The sequence below is a fragment of the Ornithodoros turicata genome, unplaced genomic scaffold (genome assembly GCF_037126465.1).
Source record: "Ornithodoros turicata isolate Travis unplaced genomic scaffold, ASM3712646v1 Chromosome78, whole genome shotgun sequence".
NCBI lineage: Eukaryota > Metazoa > Arthropoda > Arachnida > Ixodida > Argasidae > Ornithodoros > Ornithodoros turicata.
The window spans coordinates 518,117-531,460 of NW_026999392.1; the positions used below are offsets into that span (position 1 = coordinate 518,117).

The window sequence follows — 13,344 nt, forward strand, 5'->3', positions numbered from 1 at the left end:
CTAGCAGCTCTTCTTCAATCGGTGGTAGACCAAAGCTGTCCACATAGATGTACTTGTCATTCCTGTCTCTCATGTACAATAGCCAGTGTTCTCCGGGACCGTTGTGTGGGTGTGTATTCATAACTATAAACCCTTCTGTCGTTAAACTTGGTACCATATCAATTGCGAAGGTCCCGCGATACATATTCAAAGTTTCATGGTTCAGAGAAAACAATAATTCCAGATCAAACACATTCATACTTAGTCCACTCGAACAACAAGATCACCATCGACTGATAAAATCTTGGGTGCTTCACTAATAAGTATAACCGACACTGCGCAAGGTAATGGCTTAGCAAACTTCATTTCAATCCTGCAATTGCCCTTGCGTAATGGATTAAAGTAGGAACCAAAACTTTCGTCAGCACTCAAGTTCCAATGCATGATAAAGGAATTTTTTTTTTCATAACTCAACTCGACATGCCTTTCATTCAGTTGATACAAGAATTCGTAGTAGCTTGCTCTAGCCAGATCATTTTCCTAGGATAGTTGCTTCCTGTATCCATCAACTGATAGTGTTACAGAACTAACATTAAAATGCTCGAAACAAAAGGGGCTCGACTTGTAATCACCCTGATAAGCCGCGAACTAGACATAAGCTGCGAACTAGACATACAGTAAGTTGATCAGGAATTCTATCAGGGAATAAGTTTTCAAAGATTGCATCATGAAGGCCCGGCGGGCGTAGGAGACAATCGTCTGCTCGAAGACGCATAGTGCGCCTGCGCATTGGCATCCAATTGGAGAGCGAAATAGGAAATGTGCGACAAACTGGTGGCGCCACGACGTGGCTGGAGGCGGAGGTAGGCGTTGTGATCACATTACAGACAACAGTGTGTATTTGCGATAGCCGGAGCAACGCGGAACGTTCGGAATGTCTCGCACAAACTGTTGCATCGTAAATTGTAGCAACACATACAAGAAGTGCCCGCCAGGAACCAAGTTTTTTCGGTTTTCGACGCGGCCGTGCTTCCAAGATCAAAGAGAGCGGTGGATTCGCAGCGTACGTCGTGTCAAGTGAGTGTCAAGATGTCGCATACCGCTCTGTAAAAGGCTATGAGCTTAAATTGCAGAACTTCTTTGTAGTGGCGATGGAACTGAGTGGCAACCATCCATGTGGTCAAAGATATGCAGCACTCACTTTGTGGGCGGTAAACCGTCGACAGACCCTTCTTCTCCGTCCTACGCCCCGACCATCTTTCCGTCGTCGTACCGCAACGTGAGCACGATTGTCCAGGACAAAAGCAACCGCTACAATCGGCGAGCCACATTTGTGATTTCACAACTTTTTGTTCGTTTCCTTTCACAAACATTTGAATATTTAATTTCGGTGAAGGCGGCTACATGAATTCAGAACTAAACCAATTTGACAAAAATTTGATTCTTCTACAAAGCTGGAGAAAGCGGGCATACACTCCTGTACGTTCGACGAATACAGATGAAGCAGATGGAGCTGATGATGCCATTTTGACAAATGCAGATGGAACTGATGACGCCATGTGCTACAGTGACACACCAGATGAGGCTCCATGCAATGAAACGTTGGTGTCATCTTTTCTGAGTGAAGCAGATGCTGGCCAGATGCATGAGGTATGTACAAAAGGAAATACTTGAAGGCATGCGTGAAATGTACGCACCTATCAGCCTGTCTCTTTTAGGTTGCTACACAAACAGACGAAAGTTGTGGCAACACAACTGGTATTTTCCTCAGTTGTGCACTTATCGCGACTGTTTCTGAGGCATCTGTACAATGCAGCTCGTTCCTGATGCCCCCAAAAGAGACATGTGAAAAAGGCATTGGAACCGTAAATGCAGATCAGTTTCAGCCGAGAGGCTTCCGTGGCTACGACTCTGTGACATCTGAAAGCGACCATGCTGAAGTCCTAAAGGACCTGACAGGAGTGTCTCCTACCTGCTTCGCAGTTCTGCTGGGGTTGTTGACACAGGTTCGAGGGTCTTGTAATACCAGCAAAAGCAAAATTTATATTGAACCCAATATATGAGCCCAAAGAAGTTAGGATACTTCTCCAGTTATACAAAGAGAAATAATTACACTCTGCTAACTGGTATTCCTTTTTTCTTTCCTTTTTTCTTTTGTGTGTGTGTAGGTGAAGACTCCACGTGCAATGGACATCAGCCGTGAGAGTCGCCTTCTGCTTTTCTTAATGAAGATGAAACATGCCCTGACATTTGCTGCGCTGGGTGCCCTCTTCAGTGTACACCGCACGACAGCTTCCCGCACATTCTATGCCACTCTGGACACATTGTATTCGAAGACGCAAGGGTGGTTAATATGGTTTCCACGAGAGGTAGTGCAAGAGACGATGCCCCATTCTTTTCGGGAAAAGTACCCAACATGCAGGGTAATCATAGATTGTACAGAAGTGCCAATTGAAAAGCCCCCTGAAGTCAGTGAACAAGTTAATTGCTGGAGCAGCTACAAGAGCAACTTCCCATTGAAATTCCTAGTTGGTGTGACCCCTTGCGGCTTCATATCATTTGTTTCCCGTGTCTTTGGAGGGCGCTCAAGTGACACTTACATTACAGCAAACTCTGGATTGCTAGACTTGCTCGAACCCAATGATCTTGTGATGGCTGACAAAGGATTTCCCCATATCCGGTGTGACCTAGATGCACGCCAGGTTACGCTGGAGATCCCACCTTTTGCTCGAATGAATGAGCAATTCACAACTTTAGAAGTGGAACGTACCTACAAGATAGCTTCCCATCGTGTTCACGTAGAACGCTGCATTCAAAGAATCAAAATATTTAACATCTTGAATGCAAAGTTGCCCCAAGAGCTCAGAAATCATGTGGACAAAATAGTAACTCTATGCTGCGTTCTTGCAAACATGCAGAAGCCCATATTTAAAAATCTGTGAAGAAAGAGAACAGAGAAATATATGACTCAGGGGAAAAGTGCTGACGCCAGGAATTAAGCCTAGACCTTCCTGAATTCTGGTTAGGGACGCCACTGTTGCACCACGACAGCAGCACATTCTCCTGAGTTAGAAGGCTTCAAGTACGAAGAGGACGGACAACCAATCACATTCCTCCCATTCTCTGTTACATCTTTCTCATTCGCTCATACATTCAGACATGAGGCAGGGCGTCATCTTGTTGGTCCAAGGTAAAGAAGCATTAGTCAAGGCAATGTAATTTAACTGATTCTGTGTCGTCCATGTCTGTAGCCTGCCTCTGCTAATTCTCGTCATTTACACAAGATATTGCCCTGCCTCGTGTATGAATCTGTGCATGAGTGAGAATGGAAAGAACCTGATTTGTTGCCCTTCTGCTCTGTACTTGGGCACCCTAACTCAGAAGAAAGCCCAGCTGTCATGGTTTAAGAGTAGCACCCTTGACAGGAAATCAGGAGGGTGTAGGTTTGATTCCTGGCATCAGCACCTTTTCCCGAGTCGGTTTATTAATTGATTCTGGGAACTGGAGGCTTACATATTTGTTTCGTCCATGTTGGCAGCCTGCCTCTGCTAATTCTTGTTGTTTAAGAGAACAGTGTTGTGTAAAGCATTGCCTTCCATTGTTGACATTCCACGTGTAAATCACCATCTGCAGCTTGCGACATAACTGTATGAAATCGTCAGAACAATTTTTATCTATGTGCAATTTCTAGGTGTTGCAAGATTGTTTCTTCCGACAAATATCCTTGTAATGGCCACTGTCAAACATAATGATACAACACTTCAGGAGGCGGGCAACCGTCGAATGAGGATTTCAGACAGTTGTGCCGCGAGCAGTACTTGACCCATTGTGTGCCTTGCTGTAAAATAGAAATCAAACAAAGACAACACTGCTTTTAACAAAATAAGTTCTTTATTGCACATTGGTAAAATAACTGACTAGTGAACAAAAGAAAGTGACTAGATATTATCACAGTGCCTTTTCCTTATAATAAAGCATCAGGTCTTTCTCACACAGTATATTAGACAAAATTCCTGGGTTACATAAGTAGGCATTACATATTTTACCTGTACATACTTATGAGTTCTGCCTTGTAAAATTTAAAATAAAACCATTCCATCTTTGGTATCAGTGTCTCAAGAAAGGTGTCGTCCCTTTTCACTTTAACATTAACAACTTGGACTGGTGAGTACACAAAAAAATGACAAAGGGTCAGGTTCAACACGTATAAGGACACTTGCACTTGTGTATAGTACAGATGGCTTTCTTTTAGCTTCACCTTCCCATCAACAAAGTAAAGATAGTCTACAAAGAAGTTACCATCCTTGTCGAAAATAGGCTGCTCACGGCACCGGTATGGGCACTTTATCTCCAGTAGTACTGTGTCGCCTGCCTGCACTAACCCGTCTGGACTGCAGCAAAGCCAACCCTGGACCTTGCTAATAACTAGTCCTACCCGAATGACCCTACAACCTTCTCGCTCCTCATACTTTTTTCTGGCTGTGGTTTCTGTCTCACTGCCATACTTACACGCTTTACTGCTAAACCGAGTTTGAATGCAGAGGCTACGTGCTAGTGCTTCAAAGTCAGCCTGGCGTACCCTGATTCTATGTGCTTTGCTACTTGCTGAAAGTCTTTCTCTCCTCAACAAGTGCCACTCGGGGCACATGCTTTGCTGCACAGTTGACACTGCTATGGAGTTACACATACAGTCATCTATCATGATGTGTTCTGTGCCTTTTAAGTCATTCTCTGTACACTCTGATGATCCAAAGCAAGGAGTGGGCCACCCTATAAAAGGCATCAGTTCCTCGAGGCAACATGAATTTTCTTTGAGTTGCAAATAGGCTTTTAACATCAGTTCTTGTGTGCTGTTCATATTTATAACTTCTTCTGGAATGGGTGCTGTGCAAATTTCGGGAGAAGATTTTGGAGGAAACATGTTCGTGAATTCGACACCTTTTGTGTAGAGCTTCAACTGCTTGTTTGAAGGTGTTTTCCACTTGTTCGGTTGTGAGGTTTGAGTGGTTGGATTTTCATTGTTTACATACGCTACGAGGGCTGCCGTGTGTTTACACTTACCTTCCACTCCACCTTTACATTTACAATGCGCTTGACTAATTTGTCTTCGTACATCAAGCTGAAAGAAATAAAATTGTTGAACAAGAGAGAAACTGATGTTCTGAGGCTGGAACAACATAGAAGGCACAGATACAAACAAAGCCTCAAATTGCCTAAGAAATCAACGATGAAAGATGAAAGTCACTGAGTCAAGAGTTGCATTTGTGTACAGACATAACTTACTTTCCCTGCTAATGTTAATGTGAAGTAAGTTACAGGAACGCATCGCTGTGTCAAGCAAAACGTTACGTACCTCAATTACGACCGAGTATGCCTCAAGGTTCACGTTTGCTTGCCGCACGCAGCGTCCTTTCAATACAGACGACTGATGGCCCTTGCTTTCCTCTGACACATCAAAAACATGATTGCTCTTCCACAGTTTCTCCCCTTCTCCTCGTTTGCGCCTCTAAAAAATCCTGCACTATCAACTCTGCGAAAGCCGGTCCTCAAAACTATGTTTGTAGCCATCGCGCACATGCCAAAACATCCGCGACCTATTAAATCAATGGGCGTACAACAGAAGCCATCACCACGACCGACACCGAACCTGCCGTTCGCGGCGCTGTCGCGGCGAGACCGCGCGCCCCCTTTAGGTGTCGCACGCTCCCTATAAATCTGCGGCTAGACGCACGTTGAACAAGAGAGAAACTGATGTTCTGAGGCTGGAACAACATAGAAGGCGCATGTGGCGCATGTGTCACACAGGCTCCGCCTCATGGCGTGCGTCATATGTCACGTGAGGAGGGAAAGGGATGGAGCGGGAATCGCGGGAGGTCACATTGGTATGTGCCCGGCGGCGTATTTCCAAAACATATCGCGCACAGCCAGCGCGGCCTTCCTTCTCGCACATCGCTCCTCTTACCGCAGTGCGCATGCTCTTTGTAACCATGGAGACGACGACGCCAAGTGGTCTCGTCAGCGCAGCAACAACTCCGCCGTCCACGCTTGACCCGCGCGCATGCGCAGTGTAAACGGCAGTGCTCACAGAAATTCCGCGCGCTTTTTAACGCCCTCGCGTAGACTGCGTATCTGATATCAGACTCCTCTGCCTCAGATAAACAAACAAGCCGAAGTGCTAGCCCCTGGCGCTGGCACTCATTGGCTTTTTCGTGAATTACTTGTAGACTTCGTCTGCCTCTGCGCACCAAATCTTTGCTTTTTCCGGTGAAAACACCTCAATCATCGAACAATACTGGGTCAAAATCCAGCGAACCGGTAGAATGTAGGAAGGGAGTTGCCTCAGGACAGAAGCCGCCGATATTTCGAACAGAGACTGTTCTTCTTCTGGGCACCGTCCTCATCATTGGCATGGTATTTAAAGGGTTAGGTGTGACGTGTTTAAAGGTTCATGCGAATTGTGGGTCAACAGCCCGGAGGGAAGAAAGGTTCCGTACGGGTTTTTACGGCCGGAGTGAATGGCTGCTTTGTTAGAGTGTGGAGGGGATTATGTGAACGTAGTGATCTAGGCTACAGACCGGTTACAGGAAAATGGAAGGTTCACGAACACGTGGACGAAACGGGACAAAAGGCAAGAATTGGCAAGCATAGCGAAAGATAAGGAGGTTAGTGGTTACGTAGGGAAAATTTCAGAACCAGCAAAGGATTTTTTTTTTTTATATATTTGTAATGCAAAGTTGTGGCATGCAATAAAGAAAGTAGAAAGCAGTGGCCATGCAGAACATAACAGATGATAATGGAGGTAGAAGGGAAAAGCATATTTTATTGGCACACATACTGGCTAGGTCATTGTTATATGAATCCCCAGTTTCCAAACAATGAATAAGGAACAAGTTCAGAATATCATACCTGGGACTAACAGCTCCATTTTTTTTTCTTTTACAAATCAATCAATGTCCTACCTTTTTCTTACTTTGATTTATGAAGGTGGTGAATGCCATCAGTCACATCACTGACAGTTATATGTCACTTTGGAGGAGCACTTTGAAATAGGGGCACAGCGAAACGGGCAAAGAGAAAAAGATGCGTCTTCCCTAAAAGAAAACAGTTCTGATGATAGCCCTCAATGTGATTCATGAATAGCATGTTAGAGCTGGATCTGCGTGGAATCGCGTCCAGAGTACAGTTAATAGCCCTCGGACAATTTAATTGAGCTTCGGACATGAACGAAGAGGTAGAGCTGCACTACTAACATTGAGCAAGTCAGGCAAGGGCGAATCAATTTTAGAACATAATTAGAAACTATATATATATATATATATATAAAGACGTTAACTGACTAAATTAAATGCATTTCATCACATGTTAAGGGGCATCTCGTGTTATTTTACTGCATGTCTACTCTTGCAATTATTCCAAACGTGAATTCCTCGATAGCAATAATATAATGCTCACGGTTCGCAAATTCGGGTTGACTTCACTGCCTGTAGATATGGACAGCCATTATAACGTGTTTTGCCGATGACGTTTATTACATGTCGCGCAATTAGCTGTGTCATATATGACAGCAAGAGTGATATTGGTGAGTCCACTCTTGATTTGTTTTGTAACTTGCACTACGACTACAAAGAAGTGCATTGCAGGAACGTTCGAATAGACCCTTTATTATGTGTTCAAAATAGCAAACCATGAGACAGCATATATGCAGCTCGAACAACAACATATATATTGTGATGATGAAGTGGGGAGGTTTTCCACTCTAGGAGTGGAACGCTACCCCATAGCTAGGGGTCTAATATGAGTGGTGACAATGATCAGTGATGACGATGAGTGATGACGGGAATGATCGAAGTGGCGATGACGATGCTGGACGTGATCGTGGTGGTGGGAGTGTCCGAGGGCGCTGCTGGGGTCATAGTGAGTCCTTTAGGCCTGTCGCCTCAAAGAAGTCAACCACGTGACGTAAGGCCGCCCTGGAGTCGGCTGCGGTGTCCCAAGGGCCGAGGATGGTGGACAAGTTGAAGGGGCGGCAGCCAAGGGTGGCAAGCTGCGACTTCAGTGTACGCCTCTCGTTGACATAGGTCCGGCAGCGGAGGAGTATGTGCTCAGCGTTGGCAAGTACGCCACACTCGTTGCACATAGGGCTAGCCTCACAGCCTAGCTGGTATCGATAGGACAGAGTGAAGGCCACATTCAGACGTAGCCTGTGGATGAGTGACTTCAGAGGACGAGGAAGCTTTGCAGGCAGTCGGTATGACAGCGTTGGGTCTACATTCCCCAAAGAGGACATAGTTGGAATGTCGTGTTGCCACTGTAGGGTAGACCAGGAATCGGACAAATGCCTGAGGAGGGATCTTCTGTCTCCTCTCGAGAGTATAATGGGCATAGAAGGTCGTTGTTGGTGTGCAGCGGCAGCGGCAGCGTCTGCCTCGTGGTTCCCAGTTATTCCGCAATGCCCTGGAACCCACTGAAAGGCAACGTAGTGGGAGCGATCTTGTAGGGACTTCCGGGCGCACAGGATGTCTATCACCACTGAGGCAAGGGAACCGCGGATGCCCATGTTTTTAATGCACAGGAGAGCTGCTTTGGAGTCTGTGTAAATTACCCAGTGCCGCGGTTCAGAGTCTTCCGCATATGTCAAAAATAACAAGATAGCATAAAGTTCAGCGGATGTCGATGAGGTACGGTGAGATAGACGACACCCACGTGTAACAGACTGTGATGGAATGGCAAAGGCTGAAGATGAAGTGTCCCTGGTCGACGATCCATCCGTGTATACAGCGGTACTGTTGCGGTATTGAGCCTCGACGAAGTCAAGGGTAAGTTGCCTAAGAATAAAATCAGGATAGTTCTTTTTGTTGTTCTTGAGACCGGGGATGGAGACAGTGACAGACGGCGATGGCAACGTCCATGGAGGCACTTTGGGTGCCGTCTGGTCGACTATGAATTTGGGGATATGAGGTCTGAATGATGTCACAGCAGCATGAACCGTCGCGTTCCGTCTAGCGTGAAGCTTGCGAATCAGAGTGTGACGGTTATGATGGGGACGAAGACGCAGATAGTGGCGTGCAGTTTCCCGAGTACGGAGAACCTCAATGGGGATGTCCCTGGCCTCAGCCACTACTAGACGGGTTTCAGCGCCTCGTGGGACCCCAAGACATACCCGAAGGCTGCGCGCTAGCATGGCTCGAATCCTTTGAATCAGTGTCTGAGGAAGTCCGTGTAGGACGGGAAGGCTGTACATCACTGAGCCACGAACCAGGGCATTGTGCAGCATGAGGAGATCCTTCTCGTCTCGCCCCCATCTCATACCTGCGAAGTGACGAATCACGTTGACCCAGCGTTGGACTTTCTGTTCAATGACGTCTATGTGGCGCTTCCACGACAAATTCCATGATAGAGTCACGCCTAGGAACTTGTGATGTGTCATCTGCTCCAGTGGGCTTCCACCAATATACAGGCGATATCTATGCATGTCTTTGCGCGTGAAGGCTAGAACTGCGCTTTTCTCTACGGATATCTCCATTCCTGCCTGGAGTAAGTAGAGGCGAATGGCATCTAACGTGCGCTGAAGACGCTGACGGAGTGCTGGACGGGAAGTGCCTGTAGTCCAAACACAGATGTCATCGGCATACAGGGACAAGTTGACTTTCCGCTGAATGCAGGTTCCAATGTCCGCCATAACGGCATTAAAGAGGAGCGGACTTAGGACGCTTCCTTGTGGTACCCCCTGAGAGATGGGGAATTGTTCTGTGTCGCCTTGTCTTGTCCGGACGAAAATACCTCGTTGACTGAGGAAATCGGCTATCCAAAGCAACGTTGTACGTGAGAGCGCAGCGCTGTATAGAGCATGTAAGATTGATGGATGGCTAACGGTGTCGTATGCTCTCTTAACATCAAGAAATACCGCCGCCGAGATCTTCCTGCCTCGTCGTGCCTCTTCCACCGACGTGACCAAGTCGAGGACAGAGTCTATCGAACTGCGGTGCCGTCGAAACCCAGCTTGCTCTTGAGGGAAGAAGGCCCGGCTTTCGAGCCACCACTCAATTCTACGCAAGACCATTCTTTCCATAACTTTCCCCAAGCAGCTGGTCAGAGTTACCGGGCGAAATGATGCCAATTGGGATGGGTGTTTTCCTGGTTTTAGCAACGGTACCACTCGGCCGACTTTCCACTGCCTAGGAACCTGTCCATGCCTCCACGAGTGATTGCAGATGTTCAGCAGGGCCTGAAGGGAAGTAGGGTCAAGGTTTCGAATCACTGTGTATGTAATGGCGTCCGGGCCTGGAGAAGACTTCTTGCATGCAGCTGAAATGGCTGACGTAAGTTCCGCCACGGAGAAGTCCATATCCAAGGCAGGGACAGCTGCTGGGTTGGCATGCTCGAGAATAGATGTCACATGGGCTGTATGGGTTAGGTACTCCTCGGTGCTGGTTACATTGGCTGCCTTCGTAATGACACGGCAGAATTCCCTGGCCACCTCTTTCTCAGACGTAGATGTTAGGAGCGCAAGAGCTCCAAGTGGGTTCCGAACTGGAGGGTTCTCCTTTAAACTTCTTGCGACTCTCCATATCCGAGCAGGGCTCTCAAAAGGTGATAAGGAGCAACAGAAGTGCCGCCACCGTTGACGGTCAAGGTTTCGGAGTTCTTTCTGGACAAGCCTACTCGCGCGTCTTGCTTCCTGTATATCAGAAAGATCTCCTGTCCGTCGAGCTTTACGTTCAGCGCGCCTTCGGACAGCACGTAGTTGCTCCACACGAGGGTTAGACCCTAAGTGACCAGAACACACGTTGACTGTTTTAGAGGACGAGGCAAGGGCATCGGCAATGACATTCTCTAGCTGATCCACAGAAAGCAAAGGGTGGGCCCTATCTCCACATGCTGTACGAAACGAACGCCAGTCTGTTAATTTCGCCGTTCTACATCCCGCTCTCGTTGAATGTCCATCATACGTGATGTATATGGGCACGTGGTCGCTTCCCCTGCCATCAAGGTCCGTGTACCAATGGAGCTTCCTATAGATATCTCTTGAGCAGAAGGATACGTCCAGAATGTCCGTAGTGAAGGACCTCCGCAAAAACGTGTGTGATCCATCATTCAGGATGCAGAGATCCATGCTCTCGATCAGCTCCATCCATATTTTCCCTCGACGATCAGTTTTGGTACTCCCCCATGCAGAGTGGTGAGCGTTAATATCACCGACCACTAGATAAGGAGACTCTAAATTGTCCAGCACAGCCTTCAGATCGGTCTTGGACACCTTAGGTGACGGCGGCACGTATAAGTTCACCACAGTGACGACAGTTTTACCCAAGCGAATTCTACACCGGATACAGTCTAGGCCAGCCACTTTCGGCGTTGGAAGGGCAGCTGCATTGAAATCGCGTCGAACAAGCAGAACCGTCCTTGAGAAATCTGTATCTTCTTGCGTGACCAACCTATAACCGCTGAGTCTGAAGTCCTTCTCAACATAAGCTTCACTAATAGCCAACATGGGAATTCGATGCCGAAGTAGAAAGTCTTTAAGATCTGGCAGCTTGTTGCGCAGACTGCGCGCGTTCCACTGCATTAAGACAGCATTCCTATAGATTTGCTCCATGACCGAGGAAAAGGCTGTCAATCTCTAGAAGAGCCTTGACTTCGGGCAACCGCGCAGCCTCAGGGCAACAAGCAACAATGGCCTTCATAGCAGCAAGAACTAAGGGGATGATGACACAGGAGTCATTCGAAGACTGGGGGGAGTGCCATTTCAGCCGTCGAGGCGCTGCTGGCAGAGTCTCGTCGGTCTTTCTTGGGCCTCGCACTGCGGCCGCGAAAGTTGCACGGAGAGGAGTGGTAGCATTAGGGATGTCATGCTGGCTATCTAGGAGCCGCACATGCCTACTCGGTTGAGGCTTAAATGCTTGTGGTTTGGGGGTTTTGACTGTTGGTTTTGAGACCTGCTGAGGTGCCCTTTGGGATCTCGCAGTAGTTTGTGGTCGACCATCACTTTTGGCCGCCTGGAGACCTAAAGTTGAACCTCCGTCCGTTTGTGCACTACGTCGTGCCTTCCTGATCCCAGGGGAAGGGGTAGGGGTGTTGGTCAAAACACGAGCCTGAAAGCGCCTTGTAGCTGCCCTCTTCCGGGGACATAAAGAATGCGATGCAGCATGCGGTCCCTCGCAGTTTGCACATTTCGGTTGGCGCCGCGCTGTACATTCCTTGAGCGTGTGCGGCTGAGAGCAGAACTTGCACCGTAGTGGCCATCGACAGCTTCGAGCAAGATGACCGAACCTCTGGCAGTGATAGCATTGCACTGGACCTTCCACATACTCATGCACCTTATGCGTTGAGAAGCCAAACTTAACTTCCTCAGGTATCCTTCTGTTGGACTTGGTCAATATGACATTTCGAAGGGGGATGTACTGGTCCGACCCATCTTCATGAGAGACATGCCGCACTTGACGCCGAGCGGCTATGACGCCATCCTCTCCCAAATACGAGGTGAGTTCCTCGTCGGTATACTCCAGTGGGACGTCATAGATTTTCCCCATGTTATTAACGTATGAGGAGGGGATGGTGACAGTAACTGCCACCCCAGCCACTTCACTAAGGGTCATCAGATTAGACACTGCCCCTTCCGTCTGGACGAAGATGCACATGGAGCCATCAGCGTTGACACGATGACGGAGAATTGATTCCTGGGCCGCAGAGCGAATAGTCTTCGCTACCACGTTGGGATTGACTTTCCAAAACGATTTTCCAGGGTCAACTGGCTTGAACAATACAGGGATGCCTTGAGGCCTATTTTTCTTGTAAGTCACCAGCGTGAAAGGGTCCCCCATATCTTGGTCCAGTGATTCATCACCATTCATTGGATCACTGGTCTGACTTACGTCATACACTTCTGTGCCTGATGTTCGGTCCTCGGCCAGAGAAGGCTGTTGAAGCGACAGAAGTGTCCGTTCGCAAGGGGCGGAGTTCGACCGGTTTCTCCGTACCGGGGAGCGACTACGGCCTCGGGGAACCGCGTCGCGCGTTCCGGGGAGACCGGAACGACCACCATCACCATTCTTGGCCATCGGCCTGAAGGTGAGGGGTTATTTCGGGTTTAAGATAGCTAGGTTACCTTAGGGCTAACGAAGAGCAGAACAATCCACGCCCGTGCTGCACAGGTGCGTCACGAGCTTTCTATGCAGCTCGAATGGTGCAAAGTGTGCTAAAGAATTAAGTCAACTGCAACGTTGCAGAAATGATTTGGTCTGTGTTACACCACAGGTGCACCATTCACGTGTTGCTACAGCATCAGCGTGTAACTAGACTATTCATTCGCGAGCTATTCGATAGCTTCGATGCCACAAACGACAGTACAAACAGCAAGAGGTGTTC

The 13,344-nt window shown here is 47.8% G+C and overlaps 1 protein-coding gene across 2 annotated transcripts; it reads left to right on the top strand.

Moving 5' to 3' along the window:
• The first annotated feature begins 886 nt into the window (after positions 1-886).
• LOC135374573 (uncharacterized) lies at positions 887-3,384 on the top strand. Of its 2 annotated transcripts, XM_064607518.1 has the most exons (5): positions 887-1,056; positions 1,126-1,458; positions 1,520-1,629; positions 1,796-1,985; positions 2,148-3,384. In XM_064607518.1, the coding sequence occupies exons 3-5, from the start codon at positions 1,610-1,612 to the stop codon at positions 2,919-2,921; spliced, it is 984 nt and encodes a 327-aa protein (XP_064463588.1). In that variant the 5' UTR covers positions 887-1,056; positions 1,126-1,458; positions 1,520-1,609; the 3' UTR covers positions 2,922-3,384. The 2 variants fall into 2 exon arrangements, 1 of the variants encoding a protein (XP_064463588.1); XR_010416968.1 differs by lacking the exon at positions 2,148-3,384 and having other exon boundaries at positions 1,126-1,629; positions 1,698-1,800.
• Positions 3,385-13,344: the final 9,960 nt, after the last annotated feature.